At 55.1% G+C, this 24,700-nt stretch overlaps 2 protein-coding genes and 2 long non-coding RNA genes across 4 annotated transcripts; 2 read left to right on the forward strand and 2 right to left on the reverse strand.

Annotated features, from left to right (window-relative positions):
• Positions 1–18: 18 nt before the first annotated feature.
• On the forward strand, positions 19–7,400 carry DNAJC16 (DnaJ heat shock protein family (Hsp40) member C16). Its single transcript, XM_087944533.1, is given in 16 exon segments — positions 19–114; positions 1,204–1,401; positions 2,026–2,092; positions 2,227–2,572; positions 2,895–3,079; positions 3,350–3,454; positions 3,802–3,960; positions 4,078–4,208; positions 4,510–4,673; positions 4,676–4,692; positions 4,998–5,180; positions 5,452–5,528; positions 5,891–5,971; positions 6,064–6,159; positions 6,287–6,454; positions 6,580–7,400. Coding segments are annotated over 15 exon segments (2,325 nt in total). The 5' UTR covers positions 19–114; positions 1,204–1,234; the 3' UTR covers positions 6,959–7,400.
• Positions 7,401–9,025: 1,625 nt separating this feature from the next.
• AGMAT (agmatinase (putative)) lies at positions 9,026–24,633 on the reverse strand. The gene is given in 5 exon segments (XM_087944709.1): positions 9,026–9,231; positions 10,844–11,007; positions 24,013–24,136; positions 24,139–24,265; positions 24,267–24,633. Coding segments are annotated over 5 exon segments (714 nt in total). The 5' UTR covers positions 24,372–24,633; the 3' UTR covers positions 9,026–9,037.
• On the forward strand, positions 10,827–14,173 carry LOC148129357 (uncharacterized). Its single transcript, XR_015745490.1, has 2 exons — positions 10,827–11,034; positions 13,791–14,173. It is a non-coding gene; the product is annotated as an uncharacterized LOC148129357 (long non-coding RNA).
• Positions 18,170–22,527, reverse strand: LOC113423992 (uncharacterized). Its single transcript, XR_015745491.1, has 3 exons — positions 21,963–22,527; positions 21,548–21,668; positions 18,170–19,773 (listed from the first exon to the last, which is right to left on the reverse strand). It is a non-coding gene; the product is annotated as an uncharacterized LOC113423992 (long non-coding RNA).
• Positions 24,634–24,700: the final 67 nt, after the last annotated feature.

Consider the following 24,700-nt stretch of genomic DNA (forward strand, 5'->3'; position numbering starts at 1 on the left):
GTGCGGGGAGGCGGGTCGAACCCCACGCCGGAAGTTAGCGCCGTCTGCGCCGTCTCTATGGTGACGAGGCCGCCGAGCCGGAAGTGGGGACCGGGGAGACAAGAGGAGCCCTCGGTGGGTATTGCGCGCGCCCTTCGACCCCCTTTCCCCCGAGTGGGGCATCTCGTGGTCGCCCGGCCAGGGGGAGGAGGGGACGCCGTAGCCCCTCGCCCATCAGGGGCCACTCAACGGGGGCGGGAGGGCCGGGCCTGGGAAGCCTTGGCGGCGGTGGGTGGGTCGGGCCCCCTCCTCTTGGCGGGAATCTGAAGGAGCGGAAGCCCCTCAGCGCCAGGTTGGGGAAGGAGCCGCCCAGGATCGGGCCCTCCTGGGAAGGGACGGGGGGGGGAGGGAGAGAGAGAGAGAGAGAGAGAGAGAGCAGGCCTTGCGCATGCGCGTCAAGGGCCCCCAGGGCATCCTAGCCCCCCCAGGAGGGAGGAAGAAAGTTGAGGGTCCCTGGCTGCCCCAAAAAAAGCTCTGATGGAGGCCACAAAACAGCCCTGGACCCCTGGAGGCAGGAGCAGCCCCGGAAGACCCTCCCTGGGCGGAGGCAGGAGACCCGGCAAGCCTTAGCCTGCGGAGGGCACGGAGACCCCTCCCAGCAGAGCCCTGGACCGTCTCTCCTCCTTCTGCCGGCGACCCCGGGGGCCGAGACGTCCGAGGAGCCTCCTGCGGCCTCCTTCCCTGGCCTGCAGCCCGTCCAGCTGCCGACGAGCAACAGAAGCTGGACGTCTGGATCAAGGCGCCTCGTCTGTCCGGTTTGGCGTCCTGTGTGAAAAACAGCCCTGAGGTGCTGCGAGGGCGGATTTCCTCAGCCGAACCTGGAAGTTTCGGGGCTGGGTGTGAATTTTTATTCAAGGAATCTTTTTCTGAACGTTCCACTAGCGCCTGCTGCCTTGGTGACATCTCACCCTGCACAAAAAGTATCCGCTTTGCGCTGCTCCCCTGGATGGCTCCGTCTGTCTTGTGCTGTGAAATATCAGCATTGTTTTGAGGTTATTATAAAGAACTTGAGAAGGTTGGCAATACTTTTTAGCTGCAGGAATTAAGCCGTCTCCAGATAAGCGAGAGGGTCAGAAATGCTTTGCTTTCCAGGTTATGACGGGGTGCGTGGTTGATGTGGGAGGCCCCCCGCAGGCCCTGACCTCTCTCCTTGTCCCCAGGAAGGCTCCCGGCCGGGTTCCCTGCAGGAACGGAGATGGAGATTAAACGGCTCAGCCTCTCCCTGGTGCTGGTCCTCTTCCTCGTCCTGGCCTTGCAGATCTTGTCAGCCGTCGATTTTGACCCGTATCGGATCCTGGGCGTCAGCAGGACTGCGAGCCAGGCGGATATTAAAAAAGCCTACAAGAGACTCGCCCGGGAATGGTGAGTACATCAAATTCAGAGTCATCTGATTCTGAAGAGAACTAAAGTGATTGTTATCCAATACTCGCCTGACGAATTGGGGTTTTCAGTGCTTTGGCTCTGACCAACTGCCAGTCATGGGGAAATGGGTGAGCCGTTAAAAGCACATTGGGATGCTTAGCGGTTCATTAAATGCCAGTGGGTTCTTGTAGCTCTTTTTTTTTTCTTTTTTCTTTTATTGTCCATCTGCTGTGTTTGACACATTTTTAGGTTGCTAGCTGTGTCTTCTTGAAATGATATACGAGCAATAAATTGGCAAAAGCAATAGTGTTTGGCCATATATAGTGCTTCATGGTGCTTTTACAGCCCTCTCTAAGCTGCATATTGCCCCCTCCCCAACCAGCTGAATCCTCCTTTTACCGACCTCCGCAGGATGGAAGGCGGAGTCAACCCAATACTGCATATTCTAACGGTGCCACCAGGGCTCTTGAAATTAAAAACAAAGTCAAAGTTACCTAACTATGACGAAATGAGGGTGAACTAAAGATGGCCAGGTTAAGAGTAGAGCTCTCCGCCCACCGTGCATAACTTTGTAAAGCTGTCAGTTCTCAAGCTGCTGCTGATCTTTTTTCATCGACCTTCCAGGCATCCGGACAAGAATAGAGACCCAGGAGCGGAAGACAAGTTTATACAAATCAGCAAAGCCTACGAGGTATGGAGGTCGGACTTTGTGGGTCCAAGTCTGCAGACGTGTGAGAGGGACAGCTGCGGGGTGTGTGTGTGTGTGGAGGGGGAAGGCCAGTTGGAAGAAGAAGAGGGGATGAGAGCCCGGGTCTTCCCACGCAGATCCTGTCCAACGAGGAGAAACGGTTGAATTTTGACCGCTATGGCGATGTGGGCGAGAACCAGGGCTTCCCGCACCAGCAGCAACAGGCGCCGCACCGCCATGCGCACCCCTTCCACGAGAGCTTCTACTTTGACGAGTCCTTCTTCCACTTCCCCTTCAACTCGGAGCGCCACCAGGACTCCACCGACGAGAAGTACCTGCTGCACTTCTCCCACTACGTCAACGAGGTGGTTCCCGAGAGCTTCCGGAAGCCTTACCTGATCAAGATCACCTCCGACTGGTGCTTCAGCTGCATCCACATCGAGCCTGTCTGGAAGGAAGTGGTGCAGGAGCTGGAGGCGCTGGGTGAGCCCAAGGCAGAGAGAGGCAGCGAGGGAGAGCGTGTTGGGTGGGGGGGGAGGGTGTTTCCATCCGGGCGGGGCCGGGCAGCAGCAGCAGCAGCATCAGCCCCGAGGCTCTTGGGGGCCTGGGTGAGGTGACACTGCTCACCCTGAGAGGCCGAGGCCGGGCGTTGCCTTTCGGGATGGCATCTGCTACGGCTGCTCTGGGCCAGGGTCAGAGGTGGCCTGAGGTTAGCCTGTCCGGAACGAGGCTTCAGCTCCTTCTGGGCAGAGAGGCCCTGGGTTGGCTGGCTTCCATGTTGAGGGCTCCGTCCTTCCCCTGCCAGGCGTGGGGATCGGCGTCATCCATGCGGGCTACGAGCGGCGCCTGGCCCAGCACCTGGGAGCACACAGCACCCCCTCCATCCTGGGCCTGATCAACGGGAAGGTCACCTTCTTCCACAACGCGGTCGTCCGGGAGAACCTCCGTCAGTTTGTGGAGAGCCTGCTCCCTGGGGCCCTGGTGGAGAAGGTCAGCAGCGGCCCCCTCCCCACAGACCCCCCACACTCAGTTTCCAAGGGGGAGGGCCTGAGGGGGCGGGGTGGGCCGCCCTCAGCTGCAGAGCCTGCTCAGGGAGAGATTGGGCCTAAGTCTCTTCCAAGGGTTCACTCACCTGGGCAAGGCAGCTGGGAAACGCCTTTGACCAATGCACGGGGCCGCATCAGTATCCGTGGGCCCCTTTCGGCTGGCGGGGGATCTGGTGTGGGGGGTCTGACGGCCTCCTCTACCCCCAACTGGCAGATTACAGACAAGAACTACGTCCGGTTCCTGTCCAACTGGAAGAAGGAAAACAAGCCTCACGTCCTGCTCTTCGACCACATGCCCCTGGCGCCCCTCCTCTACAAGGTCGGTCTCTGAAACCCCAGCCCTTGCGGGGTGGGGGGGGGAGCCCGGGCCTTGGAGGAGATCCCCTTTGGGGACAGGGGGGGCCCAGGCGTGCAGTCTGCCCTCCCCACCGTCAACAGGGGAGTCTTTTCTGGACCCAGGGAAGCCATGGGGGCTGCAGGGGCAACAAAGAGGGTGCTCAGGAGTCGGGGGCGGGGAGGAAGCACGGAGTGTGGGGATTTAAAGGCCCATCATCCACCGCCTGGTGACCCTGACCACAGCTCCCCCTCCCCTCCTTCGGTGGCCGGGGGTGGGATGCCCTGAGGAGGGGTCTGCCGGGGCTCCTGACTCCCAGGGTTCCCTTCCAGCTCGCGGCCTTTGCGTACAGAGACTACCTCTCCTTCGGCTACGTGTACGTGGGGCTCCAGGGCACCGAGGGGCTTTCCCGGCAATACAACATCAACGTCTACACGCCCACCATGATGGTCTTCAAGGAGCAGGTGGAGAAGCCGGCCGACGTCATCCAGGTGGGCCCCCCGGGACCCCCAGCGCAGCGCAGGCCGAGCCTTTGGGGCTCTTTGGGGTGGGGGGCTTGCGGCCTGGCCTTACTTCCAAAGGGGGTATTACTGCCTCTCCTCCCACAGGCCCGGCACATGAGGAAGCAGCTGATCGATGACTTCCTGTCCCAGAACAAATTCCTCCTGGCCTCCCGCCTGACCAGCCAGAAGCTCTTCCAGGAATTGTGCCCTGTGAAAAAATCCCACCGGCAGCACAAGTGAGCCCCCCCACCCCAACGCGCACGCACACGCACTCCGACTCCATCTCCTCCAAGGGGGGAGGGGGGTGAAACTCCCAGAATCTTTGCGGGGAGGGGTGGGGGGCTTCCAGCTTCGAGGTGGCTGGTTCCAGGCAGATGGGCTCTGGAGTCCAGGACCTCCAAGTGTGAGTAAACCTGGGTGGCTGGCAAAGTGGAGCCCAGAGCCCTGGGGGGAGGGTGCGGGGGGGACAGGCGGGGCGTCTCCTGCCACGGAGCTAGTCCTCATGCTTCTGTGTGGTGCCACCCTGTGCCGATGCAGGTACTGCGTGGTCCTGGCCACGGGCAAGGGGGAGAAGTACGTGGAGGGCTACGAGGCCTTCCTGGCCTTCGCCGTGGCCAACACGAAGGAGACCCTGCGGTTTGCCCACATCTACGGCGACTACCAGCCGGACTTTGTCCGCACTCTGCTCCAGGGGGCGCCTGGTCCCAGGCCAAGTCGGCTGTGAGTGTTGTGAGCCCCCACCCCACTCCTCCTCCCCCAGCAGTGTGGCAGCCAACCTCACTCTCTGCCTTCTTCCCTGGCCTCGCTCGGGACTCAGGGGACCCCGCTTGCATGGCGACGGGGGGGGACACGGGCGTGCCTGCATGGCTCCCCCCATCCTTGGGCTCCCCCAAGCCAGCCTGAAAGGCCCCTTCCTCCCCAAGGGTTGGGCAGCCCCATTGGAGGTGCCAGAGGGGCAGAAGCTCTGATGCCTGCCAAAGGGGATGCTCTGACAAACACCCCCCGCACGGCCTCCCCTTTCGCAGGTGCTGATCCTCGAGAGACGCACCAACGCCGGGCAGGTGGTGTTCAGGGCCCTGGAGGATCCCTGGACAGGCACTGAGGAGGACACCTTCACCCTGCTGGACTTCCTGGACCAGCTGAGAATGGACGCCTCCTTCCTCTCCGCCCAGGCTGTCCTGGCGGACCTGACGGACGAGCTGGCGCCTGTAAGCCCTCGGGGAGAGGCGGAGAACCCGAAAAATGTGGGTTCTCTTGCCTGGTGAACTCTCGGTAGTCCATAGGCCGGCTTTGATTTTGCGAGGGGGGGGACGGGGGACAGAGGAGATTGTTCACTAGCCCCCTGGAAGGAGGGAGGCCCCTCAGCTAGGCCGCCTGGCTGGGTGACGCTGCAGCAGCTGGGGGCTGCCCCCTCCCGCCCAGGCCCCTTCCCCTCCTCCAGCCTCTCCGCTGACCCTCCGTGGCATCTCTCCGTGGCAGGTTTTCTTCCTCCGGTGGGCCTACTCTGCCGTGGACTACGCCGTGGACTGCTGGGAGAGCCTCTTCCGCAGCAACTGGTGCGTGTCCAGGCTCCTGAGCCAGGCACCTCCAAAGCCCATAATTCCCTGCTGCCCTCAGTTTGGGAAGATTGGTAAAAAAGTAGAAAGGCCCCCCAGTTGAGTCCTTCTTTGCCAAGACAAGGGAAACTCCAAGGAGGAACGGGGCCCCCTCTGCGCCCCCTCATGACCTGGGGGGCACCTGGACCCTTAGCAGTAGACTGGGCTCCCCCCCCCCAATAGTTACACGTCCCTGTGAGATCCAGAGAGGCCGCTTGGATCCCCCACCCTTGCGTTCATTCGGCAGGGGCTCCGTTCCATTCGGGGGGAGGGGGCCAAGGGGGGGCCTTTCATCCGCCGTCCCTCCTCTCCTCCTCCTCCAGGCGGGAGATGATGCCTTTGCTGTCCCTCATCTTCTCGGCCCTTTTCATCCTCTTCGGGACGGTGATCGTGCAGGCGTTCAGGTGAGGCCCCTCGGTCCGTTTTTGGGAGGGGGGGGGATCCAGATGTGCAGGACCCCGGAGCCCCTGGACCAGCCCCGGCTTCTCTCTTCCAGCGATTCGAGTGACGAGAGGGACCTGCCCCCCTCCAAGAAGGAGGACCCTCCCCCCAAGAGCGAGAAGAACGAGACGAGCTTCCCCAAGGAAGACAGGTGGGTGGGTGGGGCATTGTGTTAACAACGCAACTGGGGGTCCCGGCTGCCTCTCATGCGGCTGAATCGCCCTCCCCCCTCCCCCCACGCTCTCCCTGGGCGGAGACGGCCTGGCACTCTCTTGCAGGATCCCCAAGAAGTACTCGGTGAAAGTGACGGAGCTGACGGACCTCACGTACACGAGCAACCTGGTGCGTCTGAGGCCTGGCCACATCAACGTGGTCCTCATCCTCTCCAATGCCACCAAGACCCCTCTGCTGCAGAGGTTCGCTCAGGAGGTCTTCACCTTCACTGGGTGAGCCCCCCACCTGCGAGGCCTGGGAGGGAAGGGCTGGGCGGCCTGATTCCAGCCCCTAGCGGGCCGGGCTGGGCCTCTTCTGGATGACCTCCCTGGACCCCCCTCCCTCCCACCCCCCGCAGAAGCAGCTGCCTCCACTTCTCCTTCCTGAGCCTGGACAAGCACCGGGAGTGGCTGGAGTGCGTGCTGGAGTTTGCGCAGGACGCGGCCCCCATCCCCAACCAGTACGACAAGCACTTCCTGGAGCGCGACTACGCTGGCTACGTCCTGGCCCTCAACGGCCACAGGAAGTACTTCTGCCTCTTCCGGCCCCCACAGCCCGAGGAGGGTCCCTGCGAGGACGAGGCAGCCGACCCGGCGGAGGCGTGGGGCAGGCCTTCCTCCTCGGGGAGCCTGCGGGGCGTGAAGAGCAAGCTGCAGCGGCTGTCCTTCTGGATGGAGCGGCTGCTGGAGGGGTCCCTGCAGAGATTTTACATCCCCTCTTGGCCCGCCCTGGACTGAACCCCCATTAAAGTGCCCCCCGAATGGCCGAGAGGCGGCTGCGTTACTGCAGGCTTGGAAGGAGGAGCCCCTGGAGCCCCTCGGGCATCCGACAGACTGTAGCGTTTAGATGACCTCTCCTAGGCCCAGTGAGTTAGAAACTGCACTGACTGCTCCCCCCACCCCACCCCGGGTACCAAATAGCCCGGACTGCCTCAGGGAGCCCGGGTGGGGTGGGGATTTTCCTCTTCCTCTGCCCTCCCCCCACCCGCTTCCCCAGCCTTCGAAGGGTCTGCAGGAGCCGCTGCTGCTGCTGCCAGAACTCCTGACGGACGGACTCTCTTACGGCCCGCTGCTCCTTCGAAGATGGGCTCACTTGCCTCTCCCCCCTCCCCAGCCCCTTCTGGCTGGCGTGTCTTCCCTGGTGGGAGGGGCTCCCCTTGATCGCTTAACAGGACAGGCAGCCTAAGTTGTGGAAGCTGCAGGATGAGCCTGGCCAGGCCCCACGCAGGTCCACGAGCCGCCGTTTCCCTCCTCCCGTCCGTGGCTGTCCGGGTCAGGATGTCTGATCCAGAGCCATAAGCCGGCTGCTCTGCCCCCCGTCCACCTGGTGCCAGTCGGGCAGGAAGGCTGGGGTCCCCTCCGCCCAGCTCTCCCTGGCTGAAGCCAGCCCCGTTTCGGTTGCCTTTGTTTACAATGTTGTGCAGCTGCCTCTTTGCCTCCTTTGGCCGCCCCTCGGGTTAGGGTTATTAGGAGGGGCAGCGTCTGTGTCTCTTTCGGGCAGGGGGCTGTTTGGGGTCCTTTGAGCCGATCTGCGTGTCCAGATACTGCCTGGATCAGGTATGGGGGGGGGGGGGCGACAGGTAGCAGCTTCTCCTCCCCTTCAACTCCTGGCGAATGGTAGGGAACTCTGCCCCTTCCTTGAGGTGCTGGCTTTCTCCATGCAGGGAGGCCTTTCGGTACTATTGGGAAATACAATCCCCACCCCCACCCCACCCCAAAAGCCGGTGCAGAGGTGTCTGCAGGGGTCCTTTACGGTGGGGGAATTGAGGAACGAGGTGGGGGGCTTTGTTTTGTGCTCCCTAGCATGCCTCCTCTGGGTCTCTGTTCTCCCCGCTGCGCTGCCCCAGAAGGGACTGGCTCGCCCCCCACTCACCTCCCCCCACAGAGGGAGGGATTAAGTTTCAGGCTGTGTCTGTGTGTGTCTGTGTGTGAGACAAGATCCCTTGAGGACGGAAGCTGTGGAGACAGTGGTGCCTTTAGCAGAGCCCAGGGCTGGGGGGGAGAAGGGGGCTGCACGCAGGGTGAAGCTTTGCCAAGGTGGATGCCCCCCTCGCACACACACACCCCTTGGGACAGAGGGGCCACCTGGGCCCTCGAACGGCCGGTGCCAAAGCCGAGGCAGCTCCCTTGCCAAGCGATGGCGACTGGCCTGACTCTGTAGCACTCCCCCCCCACCCCCAAGCGGCCTGCAGCCAAAAGGAAGGAGGCAGCCCAGAGCCTTCAGCCCCCTCTTTCAGGGCCTTCCCCACCCACAACCACCTCTTCCCTCCCCCTCCCTGTGTTGCCTCCCACCTGCTGAAGAAAAGGGGGCGCAGGCAGGGGAGCGGCTTGGAAGAACAGGGACGAATTATTTGCACTTTTGATAGGAGGGGGTGTTGGAGAATAATTAATTTATTGGGCAGCCTTTCCTCCCCTCCCCTTTCCGGGTACCTGTGAACAAGCCCTGCCTTTAGTTGGGGTTTGCTTGGCTTGAAGACTCTGAAACCAGTTTGAAGCTGAAATAAAGTTATTTTAATGTCTGGCCACAAGACGGTGCCGTCACTCAGGGTGTGGGGAGGGGGTTGTCTCTGGGGAAACTGGCCTAACCTTTGCGCTGGGTGGGCTCCCTGAGGGGGCCGGTTCCTCCGCTTCAGGGGCTGGGGGGGCTCTAGAGGGCAGCTGCCTCTCTCCCAGGAATCTGGGTTCCAGTCTTCTTTGGGGAGGGGGAGGGGAGGGACTCAGCCAATGCATCTGCAGCCTCTCCCTGGATGGGGATCCGGCCTCCTGCCACTGTCCCCTCCAGTGCCCTTGGGTTTTCACTGCACCAATGAGGGCTAGCTACTTGACGTTGTAAAAACGGAAAACAACCGGCCTCAGATTCCCGATCCTGCTTGTTTCCAAGGGGGGGAGGGCGAAGGGACCCCCCTTTCTATTCAGAGAGTCAGCCTTCTGGGGGACGGGCTGCCTCTTCACCCCAGGGAGGGTGCACAGCATTTCAAAGAATAGGTTGGCGCCCAGGAGTCCCGTGTTCCCTGCGAGGCAAAGTGCAGAACACGCTTCACCTGTCAAGAACGGCCGGGGGGGGGGGGAGAGCCCAAGGGGACAGCCCTGCACGCCTCCAAAGCCTCCCCCCGCCTGCTGCTGAGGTGCCCCCCTCCCCCAACCGAGCTTTGCATGGGGTGGTAGCTCAGCCCTCCAGGAGGCTGCCAGGGCTCGGGATAGGGTGGGGCTGCCCTTGGCACTGAACCTGACGCCCTCCCTGCCCCCCAGCCCCATTTTGCGTCATGGCAGGTGAAATACAGAAATTGCACAGAAATAACAGCCTGCCACCTGGTGGAGGTTTTTCGTTATGGCAGGCGCAGGGAAGGCATCGCGAAAGTTAATATGAATAAAAATAATCAGGTTACAGATGTGGCGAAATCCGACTCTGGCGCCCCCCATCACTCTAGGGGAGAAAACGGGGTGAAAATAGACCTCAAATTGCATGTAAACCGCGGTTTTCTAAGTCTATGGGAAATTGCATTGACAATAATAGCCCGCCATTTCGTGGCCATTTTGCGTCATTGCAGGTGGCGGAAAGAACTTAATAGCCCGCCATCTCGTGGCCATTTTTCGTCATGGCAGGTGAAGTACAGAAATTGCACAGCAATAACAGCCTGCCACCTGGTGGAAGTTTTCCGTTATGGCAGGCGCAGGGAAGGAATCGCGAAAGTTAATATAAATAAAAATAATCAGGTTACAGATGTGGCGAAAGCCGACGAGGAGTTCTACTCTGAGCCCCCCATCACTCTAGGGGGGAAAACGGGGTGAAAATAGACTTCAAATTGCATGTAAACCGCGGTTTTCAAAGTCTATGGGAAATTGCATTGACTATAATAGCCCGCCATCTCGTGGCCATTTTGCGTCATTGCAGGTGGAGAAAAGAACTTAATAATAGCCCGCCATCTCGTGGCCATTTTGCGTCATTGCAGGTGGAGAAACGAAATTGCACAGCAATAAGCACAGCCTGCCACCTGCAAAAGTTAATATAAATAAAAATAATCAGGTTACAGATCTGGCGAAATCCGACGAGGGATTTTGCTCTGAGTAAAATCACTCTAGAGGGGAAAACGGGGTGAAAATAGACCTCAAATTACGTGGAAACCGCGGTTTTCAAAGTCTATGGGAAATTGCATTGACAATAATAGCCCGCCATCTCGTGGCCATTTTGCGTCATTGCAGGCGCAGGGAAGGAATCGCAACAGTTAATAGAAATATGAATAATCATTGAGTTGGGCACGCCCACCCAGCCACATGACCACCAGGCCGCGCCCACCCCATCACATGGCCGCCAAGCCACGCCCGCCAAGCCACATGACCACCAGGCGGTGCCCACCCCTTGAGATGGCCGCCAAGCCACGCCACCCCGTCACACGGCCGCCAAGCCACGCCCACCCAGCCACATGACCACCAGGCCGCGCCCACCCCGTCTATGACCGCCAAGCCACGCCCACCCGGGCATGTGACCACCAGGCCGCGCCCACCCCGTGAGATGGCCGCCAAGCCGCGCCCACCCCGTCACATGTTCGCCAAGGCACGCCCACCTGGGCACGTGACCACCCGGCCGCGCCCGCCCCGTGACATGGCCGCCAAGCCACGCCCCACCCTCGGGCTTGTGACCCCGCAAGCCACGTGCGCCTTGCGCAGGCGTGCCCGGCCTTCGGCGCAGCTGCTGGGCGGTGGCAGTTGGAGAGGCGCCTCCGCGGCTTGTGAGCGGCCTCTCGCTGCCTTCCGCGACGGCCACGAGGTCGGTGGAACTCGGGAAGCGCCTGGAGAATTTCCCAGGCCCGGTTCCGGTAAGGGAGGCCTCCTTCGTCCCGTCCCCTCCCTCTGTTGGCCAACGGGAGCCGCTTCGGAGTGGCGCCCGGGGAGACAATGGCGCTGGCTCGCCTGCCTCGTTTGTGGGGGGGGGGCTGGCGGGGTTTCTTGTGGGGGGGGGAGAGGGGGGGCTGCACAGGTGTAGGGCTGAGTGGGGTTTGCAGGAGCTCCCATGCCAGGTGGAGGGTGGTGGGTGAGGGGGACCAGGGGCCCTGGGGGTATGTGTGTGTGTGTGTTGCGTCATTTCTTCTTGCAGGCCTTGTCCAAGGGATGGTGGGTTGTGGTTTTTTTTTGCAGTTTATGGGTCATTTGGCCTGTTGGAAAGTTGATTTAAATATATTGTGTGCGTGAAAAGCTTTGCAAACTTGGAAATGGGCTGTTTTATGAGCAGTCCTTATGGAAACATGGCCTGGGAAGGGAGTGTATCTATTTTAAAGTAGAAGTTAATGTCATATAGCAAGTCCTTGACTTATGACCACAGTTGAGCCTGAAAATATCTGTTGCTTAAGCGAGAGACGCATATAAAGTTAATTTTGTCCCATTTTATGACCTTCCTTGCCACATTTGTTAAGTGAATCACTGCAGTTTGTAAGTTCGTCAAGTGAATCTGGCTTCCTTGTCAACCTTGTCAGAAGGCCACCAAAGGGGATGACGTAACCCCGGGGACTCTGCAACCGTCATAAATACGAGTCGGTTGCGGAGCATCTGAATTCTGGTCAGGGGACCATGGAGCTGTTGCAATGGACAGAAGTGTGAAAAATGGCCTTACTTTTTCCAGTGCCATGGGTAACTGTAAACGGCCACTAAACAAAGCATCGTAACTCCAGGACTACCTGTAATGATTTGCTTCCTGGGTGCCTGGTGTCTGAGAAAAGGTTTTGGAGCTGAGATGCTGCGGAAGCATCCGTGGAGGGTGAAAGTGCCAGCAGCTTGTAAAATACTCAACCTCCTTTTTGAATTTAAAAAAATAAAAACACCAGCCTTTCATACTCTGTTCCATTCTCGATTTCTGGTTTCTCTGCATATTACTTGCACTTCTTTGGCAGATCTGGTACTTGGGAAAAAAGCCCTCCCTGCAATGGTTGAATTTTATTTGGAAATTTATTTGCAGGGCTTTGTGTGTGTTTTTTTGGTCCTCCCCAAAATGGGCTCGACCGAAGCCCAAATAAAAATGTTTAGAATGGAGAATGGATTTTTTTAAAAAATTGGACAAAAATCAAGGTTTTTCTTTAACTGTCCTGGGTGCCTGATTTACCCTTCGCTTCCTAAAGTATAGCTTTGAAGGAAAATGAGCTTTCTTTTCACTGGGTTGGAAATTGATTGCAGACCTGATGCCAACTGACTGATTTGAACTCAGGAATAACATGGTTTGCTTTGGGGATGGTTTGGTTGCTACAGAAAATCATGGGTTTGGAGGGATGCCTCCCTCCCTCCCTCTTCCATGACCTTCCTTCCTCCCTGAAGTAGTCATTGCAATAGATAATTTTATGTACTACACCGAGGTCAGAACGAAGGCGGCGTAGTTCTAGATTATGCCTAAAATTTCAGGTCTGGTGGCATAAGGTATTTGTTGCAAATACAGGAGTGGAGGACTCTTCTCGTGAAATATCTCTGGACTCTTGACTGTATTAATATCCGATGTGTAGTGCAGGTTCCAGACTGATGAGCTGTATTCGAGAATTGGTCTAGCAAATGTTTTCTATGCTCTAGTTAGTAGTGCAATATTACTGGAGAAAAAGCTACGTAGGATTAGGTTAATAACTCTCAATGCCCTTTTGGCTATGTGGTTACAGTGGGCTCTGGCACTTAGATCATTACAGATGAGTACTCCAAGGTCCTTGACATAGTGGTAGTCATCAACAAGGTCTTGACTATTCAGCTTGCATTTTATTTTCTGATTTTTTTTTTACCAATATGTAAGACAGCATTTGTTTGCTGAGATTTGAAGTTGCCACTTGTTTGACCATTCTGACATAGTCGAGGTCTGCATAGGATGGGTGCATATGTATGTTTCTCCTTCATTCTGGTGCTCATCAGCCATTCCCAAGGCCCTTTGGCTTCTCCCCTGCTCCTTCTCTCCCTCTTTCCCCCTCTCTGGGGTGGGCAGGTTGATAAACCCCCATAGTTCTAGGTCACCCAACTTAGATTTCTAGACCATCATGAGAAGATCTGCAGGTCCAGCTCTTTGGGGCAGATGGGAAGGTGGAAAACTTGGTTTGGCAGAGTGGGTCTCCCACAGAAGAATGCAGAGGCAGACCAGAGGGTTTGGGGAGAGGGTCCCAACCCCAAAAGCCCCCCCCCCTTCCATGTGCTCAAGAAGTAACACCCTAGCCCATTTTAAGAGGGAAGAGCATGCTTCTAAATTCACCTCCATAGATTGCAACAGCTCATTCAGAAACGTTTGGAGAGGAGCCCAATTCCCCCCTTATTTCTAGGATGTGAGTTTTGGAAGCCTTTATAGAGTTGTTGTGTCCCCCCCCCCAACAAAATGGGGGGAAAGGGAAATAAAACTTTTCTTCTCCTTGATCCCCCATCCCCATTGTAAACACCCAGGTGCTTTGGTTTATTTATTGCTTTACTTATTATTAAACTTGTATCCTGCCCATCTCCCCATTTCCATCTCGCCCCCTCCTGCGCCCTGCAGACGATCCTTTAATTAGCACCCTTTTTGTGCCCTTTCCTCTCCCCGTTGAGGTTGGATTGACACCCCTGTTTTTCTTCCTTCCTTCTCCAGGAGGCGAGAGGGCCGTGCCCCAACGGAGTCACCGCCATCGGAAACCGCTGCCTTGGGCAGAGTTGCAACAGCTGGCAAGAGGAGAAGAGGACGTGGTGGAAGACTTGGATTTTTCCGATGATGAGACTGATGGATGGATGGACAGATTTTTTGGGGGGTGTAACTGGACAGCTGTTGCCACTTATGGAGGGCCGAGGAAGGGGCTGCATTGTTCCAGCTGACCCTGAAGCCGAGTTGATGCACTAGAGGGAAATGCCAGAAAATTTTGTCCTCCAGCAGGGAAGCCTATAAAGATGATGGCTGCAAAAAACCCTGCCTCTTTAGAATAATAATAATGGGGGTTCTTAAAACCATCTCAAAACAAAACCTTAAAAAAATAAAAAGCCAGGCCAGCCTTCAATGCTGCCCCTTCCTCTTCTGGAGGCCAATCCCACCCACCCAGCGCTGGAGACGCAGAGATGGAAGACCAACGTTCCACCACATTTTGTGGCTTGGCTCTTTTCCTGCAAGTGACCTTATTTAAAACTCTTGGGACCAAACAACAGCAGGAAGAGTTGGACTGGCAGCACAATGCATGCTTTGAATCCCCCACTCCCCCACTTCCTCTTATTTTGATTTCTGTATGGGAAGGGATCGTGTGTGTCGGTTCTCGGCTTGTAAAAACAGCCTCTTGTGCATTTCTTTTGGAGGCCTGGATCGCTCTGCATCGAAACCGCAGCGGGCAAAACGGCCAGATCCCGATGGAGAAACGTTCTTCCCTGCGGCTTTTACTGCATTGTGACCCACGCACGCCTTTCTTTACTCCCTGTGGTGCCCACCAGGAACTGAGACCCCCCAACACACACACACTTGTTACTTGAAGTCACCGGACAGATCAGGTCTAGAATAAGGAGTTAGCAAGTCTTATTGTTGGTCGTGAGTAGATAAGGAGTTAGCAAGTCTTATTGTTGGTCGTGAGTAGATAAGGAGTTAGCAAGTCTTATTGTTGGTTGTGAGTGGATAAGGAGTTAGCAAGTCTTATTGTTGGTCGTGAGTGGATCCCCAAGGTAGCCAGGATATCTCTCTAATTTGCAAGTTAGGTGAAGGGAGTCTTAAGTCTTCAGATTGTCTAACAATGTTTGGTGGTTTGTGGATATACGCTTGAGGCCCAAGAGCCCTTAAGTGGTAAATTTGATTTAAGTGGTAAGTTTTAAGCTGTGGCTGGTAGGGTCAAGGAATCATGGCTGTTGTCAGCCTTTGCCTTGGGTAAGGACCACGAGGGTTTATCTGGTAGGATCATGTAGTTCAGGGGGTAGGACAGAGTTGAGGTGTCAGAGGAACTTAGATCAGCGTTTTTCAAACTTGAAGGTGTGTGGACTGCAAATCCCAGAATTCACCAGGCAATCGGTTTGGGGAATCCTGGGTGTTGAAATCCACACATCTTGCTAAGGGTGGGAAACCCTGATCTAAGAGGGTCATCTATACCTACCACCAAGTAGGTTGGACTTGCTTTCAGAAAGCTAATTGGCTTTTAGAAGGGTGGACTTCAACTCTCAGAATTATGGGAATTGGAGTCCTCCAGAGTGGAAGGCACTAGATGGTCCCCACTCAACTCCCAGAATTCTGCCGGAGGAGTTAAGAATTTTGGGAGCTGTAGTCCATCCATTGAAAGGTACAACTTTCAAAGGAAGGGATTTTAGCTCCCAGAATCCTTAGCAATGGAGGCTAGAGAAGCTTAAGATGTCCCCTTTCTCCCCAAGACACCAGATAGCCGCAATTCAGTTCCCAGCGTTCTCCATTCACCATTCTTTGGAGATGAGAGCTCCATGCCTTCACTTGGTGGTGGCCCCCAATTCTTCTCAGTTCTGTGTTCAGAAATCTGGGACTTGGGACAAGTGCCAGGCCCTGCAGGTGTTGGGTCTCCAATTCTTCTGGATTCTGTGTTGAGTTCTTCACACACAGGGCAGAATCCTATCCATAGGATGCCCTAGAGCAGAGGTCTCCAACCTTGGCCACTTTAAGACTTATGGACTTCAACTCCCAGAATTCCTCAGCCAGCAAAGGCTGAGAATTCCTGAGCTAACATGAATTCTGGGAGTTGAAGTCCACAAGTCTTAAAGCTGTCAAGTTTGAAGAGCCGTGATATAGAGGATAGAGAGATGATATATAGATGATTGATAGGTGATAGAGATAGAGCAAGGGTCTTCAAACTTGGCAAGTTTAAGACTTGTGGACTTCAACCCCCAGAATGCCTGAGCTAACACAACTGGAGGAGGAATTCTGGGAGTCCAGAAGTCCAGAAAGTCTTAAAGCTGTCAAGTTTGAAGACCCCCATTTTAGGGTCTCCAGTGGTTCTTGGCCTTGGCAAACTTAGGTGGGTGGACTTCAGCTCTAGTTAGAAGTCTGCACAACTTGTCAAAGTTGAAACCTTTTTATGTGTAAGGTCTTCCTTGTGCTTCATTGGGTGTCATGCATGCTCCCTCCCCCAATCTTCCCAGCACCTAGGCAGGTGAGCCAGAAAGCCCAAGTGTGTCAAGTCTGCAGTTCCTCCCCTTGTTCTAAGCAGGTGTGCACAATTTATTCCAAATCTTGGAGTTAATTTCAAATAATACACATTTGTGCATGCCTACTTATAGCAATGGGTGCATAGAGAAAATCTCTGTGCATGGTGGGTCACCCTCAGGAGGGGGGAGAAAGGCCAGGAGCCAGCCATGGCATCAGGGAGGCTGGCAGGGAGGCCCTAGGGAGGTCTGGGGCATCCAAGCCCCCTAGGGCAGCCCTGGGCACCCCCAGAGCCTCTCTTGCCAGCTTGTCTTGTGCCATGGTTGAAGCTGAGGGTTGGTGGGGACTGGGGGAGGCCGAGAGATGGGGCTGGGGTGCAGGTGGGCTGGGCAGAGAGCGGCTGCCCAATGCCCTTGGCTCAGAGGGTGGCAGTTTGGCCACTCCAAGCCAAGGGACACTGGGCAACCATTCTCTGGCCCATCACACCCACCCATGTCCCATGGGCCTCCCTCAGCCCCCATCAATGCCTTTGGCTTCAATCCTGGCCTAAAAGGGGCCTGGGGGGGTCAGGGGGTCCTGGGAGGAGGGGGAGCACATACCCCCTCTTCCTAGGGCCCCCTCCCCCTGGGCCCCCAAGCCAGGACTGAAGCCAAAGGTAGGGGGGAGGGAGGGGGGTGCGGGGATGGGGGGCAGGTGGGGGGGGCAGGTGGGTGGGCTGGGAACAGAGGGGGGGTGTATTGCTTGTTTTTTTGAACTTTTTAATAAAGTTTGTCTCTTCTGCCATCCTGGGTGTGTTTCTTTCCCTACCTACACCCTCCCTGCCCACCCCCCTGCCCACCCTTCCCCCCCTCCCATTTCCCTCCTTCCTCTGGACCCCTCCCATCTATGGCCCCAAGGGGGGGACCAGGGAGGGGCAGACCCTGGGTGCCCCCAGGTCTACTGGGCTGAGAGGCCCCTCCCCATCTTCCCAGGGCTTTCCTCTCCCCCCAAGGAGGCTGCTGGAGGAGGTGGGCAAGGCAGGCCCTGGAAGGATGTTAGAGGCAGGCTGGGGAGGGGGCTCCTTGCCCACTTCCTCTTCTTTTCCTAGCCCCCTTGGTGCCATGCTGGCAGAGACTCAGCAGGGAAAGGGAGGCCCAGAGAGGTGGGGGGGATTGGCAGGCTTTTTCCCCCCCCAGCCTTTCAAGGGAGGCGTTTGCCCCTGGCCTGCCAATGTCCCCACCCTCCAGCCCAGGACCCCCCATTGCCTGGCACCAGGGGAGCTGGGAAGGGAAGAGGAGGGGCGTTGCCAAGGAGCCCCTCCCCAGCCAGCCTCTAACATCCTCCCAAGTGCCTTCCTCTCCCCACCTCCACTTAGCCCCCAGCAGCCCTCCTGGGACAGAGGGGGGGAGGAGGAAGAGGTGATGGCCCTGGGAAGATGGCAGGGGCCACCCCAACCCTGCAGACCTGGAAGGGGGGCACCCAGGGCCTGCCCCTCCCTACCTCGGTCCCCCCCTTGAGGCCAAAGATTGGGGGGGGCAAGAGGAGGGAGGGAAATGCAGGCACTGGGAAGATGGGGGCTGCAGGCAGGCCAGCTCTTGGGGGGCTCTTGCCAACCCACTCTGGCTAAGGCCTGCCCGCCCCCCCCATCTTCCCAGCACCTGTGCCCTCTACTTACCTGTTCTTACCTGTTCTCACCTGTCCTCGTTGTCCTCCTTGCCATCTGGTGGTTCCCACAACTGGTCGCACTTTTATTTCATACTTACCCCTTTGCTGGCTGATGAGGCCAGGATTTCATCTAATAAGCTGGGCTGTTTACCCACCAATACTTAATATTAGTCTCCCACCCACCCAAAAAAGGAATTGTAAGTTCTGAAGGACGCACCCCGATACCCTACCTGTTTTACAAAGGGAGTGAATTCTCTTTTTTGTTTTTTATTGTTATTTGAACTGCTTTGCTGGAAAGCCTTCAAGTGGGTGGGATGCTTTTAACAAGAAGCTAAGGTACCAACTGAGCTATCTTGGATTAATGCACCAGGGGAGGGAAGAAACACAGACACAGCAGGGGTGTCTTCAAAATTTGGCCCCTGCATTCTTTCCCCCACCCCAAATTGGGCAAACACACACACACACACACACATTGGTTGAAAGCTGGCAAGGGCTCCATGTTGGTTGCCTGGGTGTGGAAATGTGCAATTCTGTATCCTCACCCAGGCTGCCCTGCCTTAAAATAAAACACTGCATCCTTTGGGCACAAAAGCCAATTAAAACGGAGCATACCTGTGTATTGTATACACACACACACACACACACACACGTAGAATACAGCTCAGGGTTGAACTGTGGGGTCTTTGGTGCTCTCCAAACTTGGGTTTTCTGGCAGGCGTTTCATCACCCAGCTTGGTAACGTCATCAATGCCCTGATCATCCCATCCTCACTGCATGATGTTACCTAATTGGGTAATGAGACGTCTGCAAGAAAACCAAGCTCAGAGAGCACCAAGGACCCCTCACACACAGAGAGAGACTTCCAGAAGGGAAGCAATGGGTTACCCCCATTCCCCCAAGCACAATATCCTTCCTGCTTCCTTTCTGCCTCCTTCCCAACAATTCCCAGGCAGCCAAACCCGCGGCTGATGGGCCTCCCTGCAGCCTCTAAGCTGCAATAGCACTTAAAAAAACTTCTATGCCACTTCACAGGGCTTTTAGAGCTGTCTCTAAGCGATTTACAGAGTCAGCAAAGCATTGCACCCCCAAAACAATCCAGGTCCTCATTTTACCGACCTCATGGGAGTCCCGAATCAACCAAATGCCCAGAAAGACCAGGATGGAAACAAACGAGCGAGCTAGCAAACCAACCATCGATGCCCATCAAAGAGAGACACACAGGAAGTCAAAGGAGAAGAAAAAGATATAACTCCACACAAACAGGCTGTGCTCTACCATCCAAATAATAATAATTAAAAAAGGACATGGAGTTTGGACACTGGATCACTTTTTCGGTCTCAAAAGCTGCTAGCGATGCATAGACCTCCCCCCACAAGAAAAGAACACTGCACCTGTTCCAGCCAGGGAGGTGTCCCCCCCCCCACAAAAAAGGAAGAGGGAGGGGGGTTCCTTGCCCCTCCATGGCTGGTTTGCAGAGCCGTTTCTCCTTCCCCAAGTGTGTCTTCCTAATAAATTTTAAAACCCCATCCCGCCGAGTCTTTATTTCCTCCCCCCAATACGAATATTTTAGCAGATTTCCACAGGCCTCTTCGGGGAGGGAACTTCCTTCTTCAGTGAGATGTCCAACGGTGGAGAATCCAGGCGTTACGAAGGGGGCTTGGGAGCATCGCCCAGAGCCTCCAAGGGAGAGAGGTCCCATTTTCCTGCTTGGGGGAGACCCGGCTGGGGAGAAGCTTCCCTCCGTAGGGGGACGAGGCCACGCTTCTGGTGGAAGGTTGGGCAAAGCTCCACGGGAGGAAGGTTGCACTGGGGAAGCCGCCGGGAAACAGGCACAACACCCGGCCCACCTCTTGGCTACCTGGAGGAAAAACAGCAAGGAAAGCAAATGAAGCATCTGGGAGGATTTGAGCACAGGGCCGAGAGCTGGGGATTTGGGAAACTGAGAGCCGAACCAAGCAGAGGGTGCAAACCATTTCATAAAGAAAAGCTGAAATGCAACCTTTCTTCCAGAGCACAGAGGAGTTAACAGCCCTGGCACTAAGGAGGAGCCCGCGTGGTACGTGCCACGGGCTTTAAAGCCTTACGCGTGCCCACTGCAGGACGGGAAGCTTGATGGGAAGAAGAGGGAGGAGCAAACCTTAAGGGACTCAACCTCCAAGTGGAAAATGAGAGAAGGTATCGATAGGACATCGATAGAGCTGAAGAAGCTTCTTGGATGGGAAGCGAAACGTCTTCAAAGAAAACCCAGGAAAGTTCAGTTCTCCCTTGGAAAAGCAACTTTGGGATATTGACAAGAATATTTGTAGCTCAGAGGTCCTTGGGGCTCGCCAAGCTGGGTGGTTTCGTTGTAGACGTTTCAAAACCAAACTAAGTAACATCATCAGTGTTGGAAGGAAATGGGGTTTGTGGAGAGGAGGAGGAGGGGGGAGGAGGAGGAGGGGAGGGGAAGGAGGAGGAGAGGAGACTGTGGAGTTCTTGGTGCCTTCTTGGGTCTTATACCTGAACAGGTGAAGGGGCCCTGGGAACTGCCACCCTTCAACGCTTGTAGGTGAAGGGGGGGCTTCCAGGTCATGTTGTACTGCCTGCATCTCAAATGGTGCAGTTTCTGGCCCTCTCTAAATGGTTGCAAACCACGCACAGAGCAATAAACATTGTTTACCAATGCAAAAAAACAACAACCTTGCTCTCCAACCCACCCAATTCCCTCCCCATCATACGCATTTGTTTTATGTTAAAACGATAAGGGCAGCACTATTACTTCCCCCCCAAGCCTGGGCTCTTTACCAGGGATCTCATAAAAAGGTTCTTTGGGCCATGGTTCCCTGGGGAACGATTTGTGCTGGAAATAACCCCGATTCAGAGAAAGGAGGGAGAACCAGTGCAATCCTGTGAGTGGCTTTTAACAGCACACAAGGAGAAATTGGGATTGTGGGGCGCTGGGCAAAGGACAAAGGCCTTTGAAGATTTGGGGGGTGGCACCCCCAGAAATCCAGTCTTAAGACACAAAGGGAGGCCCTTCCAAGGTTTAAAGCCAAATGGTTTATCACCTGGGCAGCAAACCCAGATTGGATCCATGCATTCCATAAAGCTAGGATGGGCTGAAACCACAATGAACTAGTTTTCAGCCAGCCTGCTAAGGCCACAGTGGAGGCAATTTATGGCAGGCGTGGCCAAGCACCCAGCCACTTGGGCTGTGGGTTCACAAGACCCTTAACCCAGGTTAACTAACTAGAATAGAATAGAATAGGATAGATGAAGAATAGGATAGGAATAGAATTAGGAATATAATAGATGAAGAATAGAATGGAGTGGGGTAGGAATAGTAGAGTAGAGTAAATTAGAATTAGAGTAGAATTAGAGTAGAGTAGGAATAGAACACACAACACAACACAGAACACCAAGAAGAATAGAACAGAATAAAGGATAGGATAGAATAAGGGCGCTTAATGCATTTGCCATGAAAAACTTCCATTTCTTGCCTCCATCCTTCTGGGTCTAATCTTTCTTCGATGTCAATCATGGTTTTCCTCCCTTGTGGGTCCCCCCACTTTCTCTGAAGTTTTTTTTTATTTCCCTCCACCACCACCCCCTTTTTTTAAAGGCTACCCTGTGCATGCAAGCTGTTCACTTACCTCTGTTTGGCCCCGAAGCACTGGAAGAATATTAATTCAGCAGCGAGTTCTGGCCCAGTTCATTGCAGCTTTGCACCCCGCCCCAAAAAATAAAATGGCAATTTCGACTTGATAGTCGCACCTAAAAAAGAAAAGAAACTCGTGCCCAGGGGCGGCAGAAGCGGCTCTGGCTCAAGCAAAAGAAGTATCGCTTTGCAAATGTGGAGCCTCGCCTCTAAAAATGCTTTCCCCCCACTTTTTTGGCCTTAAAAGTGGATTATTAGCGAAGCCAGGCAATCTCCCAGCTGCTGCCTTTCCTCCTAATAGGACTTTTTTCGACGCTCTAGGCTGCTGGAGAGAAAGGCCCCTTGCAAGGAGGTGTCTATCCGATTGCCTGCCCCGCTCCAATACACTTTTAGCTGGACCGTTTTCAAACATGATATTTCTCTCTCGCGTGATGATAATTTCCCTTCCCCTCTTTCCCGAGCCCGGCAATTGGATAGTTTCCCTGCCCCAACCGGTTGTCCCTTGCAGGCAGTCAGCCGGCCGCCTCAATTCGGTTCTATTGGAAAAGATAGGGCGATTGCAAGGGGGCCTAAAGGGGGGAGACGTCGCGCCTTGATTGTAACCCGCCTTTTAAAGGGACAGCCGGAGCTTTTGTCGAAGGGACTCGGGGAAAATACCTTACTCTGCGTCCCCCATCACTCTAGGGGGCGGGGAAGGGGTGAAAATAGACCTCAAATTACATGGAAACCGCGGTTTTCAAAGTCTATGGGAAATTGCACATTAACAATAATAGCCCGCCATCTCGTGGCCATTTTGCGTCATGGCAGGTGGCGGAAAGAACTTAATAATAATAGCCTCACATTACGTGAAAACCGCGGTTTTCAAAGTCAATGGGAACTTACATTAACAGCTCGCCATTCTCGTGGCCATTTTGCGCATGGCAGGTGGAGGAAAGAACTGAATAATAGCCCGCCATCTCGTGGCCATTTTGCGCATGGTAGGTGGAGGAAGAACTTTAATAATAGCCTCACATGAAAACCGCGGTTTTCAGTCAATGGACTTACATTAACAGCTCGCCATCTCGTGGCCATTTTGCGTCATTGCAGGTGGAGAAAGAGAGTAATAGCCCGCCATCTCGTGGCCATTTTGCGCATGGCAGGTGGAGGAAAGAACTTAATAATAGCCCGCCATCTCGTGGCCATTTTGCGCATGGCAGGTGGAGGAAAGAATTAATAATGCCATCTCGTGGCCATTTTGCATGGCAGGTGGAGAAAAGAACTTAATAATAGCCCGCCATCTCGTGGCCATTTTGCGTCATTGCAGGTGAAGAAAAGAAATTGCACAGCAATAACAACCTGCCACCTGGTGGATATTTTTCGTTATGGCAGGCGCAGGGAAGGAATCGCGAAAGTTAATATAAATAAAAATAATCAGGTTACAGATGTGGTGGAATCCGACGTGGGGTCTGACTCTGAGTCCCCCATCAATTTAGGGGTGAAAAAGGGGTGAAAATAGACCTCAAATTACATGGAAACTGCGGTTTTCAAAGTCTATGGGAAATTCCATTGACAATAATAGCCCGCCATCTCGTGGGCATATTGCCAATAAGCAAGTAACAGGTTAGTTACATACATAAGCAGTTCCTAAATTAACCATTTAGATGCCAGATTTTTAAAGGTGTTTGTGTATTATACATACCTCGGGATGGCAGACCATTCCCAATGTTTGAATCTGCAGTTCCCAAATTCATCACTGGAGGGCAGGTTTTTCAGTGTGCATAATATATATGCTGCATTACTAAAATTAGCCACTGGAGGGCAGACCTTTCTCACCTATCACCTATCATCTTCATTATGTATACCTGCGGTTATCTATTTATCTTTTACCTATCTATATTATGTATCTAACGCAAGTAAAGAAGGTTTAGCCCCAGGTTCATAATATACGGCTCAGTATATTATCACACATTATCATATGTGTTCCTAAAGGACACACATAGACTGGGTGAAACCAGGCTCAATAGCAGGAACGGGGAGAGGGATCTTGGAGTCTTAGTGGACAACCAGCTAAATAGGAGCCAGCCGTTTGCAGCAGCAGCCGAAAAAGCCAATGCAATCCTAAATTGTATTAACAGAGGGATACAATCGAGGTCAAGGGAGGTACTAATACCACTCTATAAAGCCTTAGTAAGGCCACACCTAGAATACTGCATCCAGTTTTGGTCACCACACTAAAAAAAAGAGGTTGAGACTTTCCAGAGTGCAGAGAAGAGCAACCAGGATGATTAGGGGACTGGAGACTAAAACATATGAAGAAGGGTTGCAGGAACTGGGCCTGGCTAGTTTAGGGAAGAGAAGGACCAGCAAAACAATCCAGTAAGCAAGGCTGGTGATTGAAACCCAACAAATGTTAGCTTGGTGCAGGCAGCTCCACCCCCACCCACCCCGACTCATCCCCTACCCAAAGAACAGCCCCCTTACCTGGCCCCGGGGCGGTGGGTGGTGCCGATGTCCAGAGGGACGCCCACAAAGGCCACATCCAGCCCTTTGGCTGAATCCCACAGGGGCAGCTTGAACATGGAGCAGGTGCCCACTGGGCTGGCTACTCCTTGGCACTGGGGGGCAGGCTGAAGGCAGAGCCTGACGCCCGGCGAGGGCAGGGCAGCCTCCTGGTCGGCGGGCCGTGCAGGAAAGAGCCCCCGGGGTGCTGCGGCCGATGCCCGGGGGGAGGGCAGGTGAGCCTGGCTGCAGCAGGAGCGCAGAGCCGGTGCCCTGCGTGGGACGCCCAGGAGTGAGGCCCACAAAAAGCCTTGGCGCCCCCAGGCCAAGAGACCGGCCATGTTGCCACTCAGCAGCCGCGGCAAAGAAGAACCTTGGCAGCTGCCAGGGAGAAGTGCCAGCCCGTCCCTCCCTCCTGCAGCAGCCAAAGGGCAGGAGCCGGGCCTCTGTCCAGCCACAGGACAGGGAAACAGAGCCACCCACGGGGCCTGCCCAGGAGCCCACTGGACGCCCGTCAAGCCCGGCCTTCCTTTCCTCCTAAAAAAAAAGTTTAAAGCGACATGATGCACCTGGACTGCTGTAAACGCACCATGACACCCCACCCCGCTGAGGCCCCATGTGAAAGGAAGGATTTCCAACAGAATAAATAAAAATAAATAAACCTGCCTTT

This window comes from Notechis scutatus, chromosome 16, assembly GCF_049901735.1.
Source record: "Notechis scutatus isolate UNSWTSFEM ecotype Mainland chromosome 16, rNotScu1.2, whole genome shotgun sequence".
Taxonomy (NCBI): Eukaryota; Metazoa; Chordata; class Lepidosauria; order Squamata; family Elapidae; genus Notechis; species Notechis scutatus.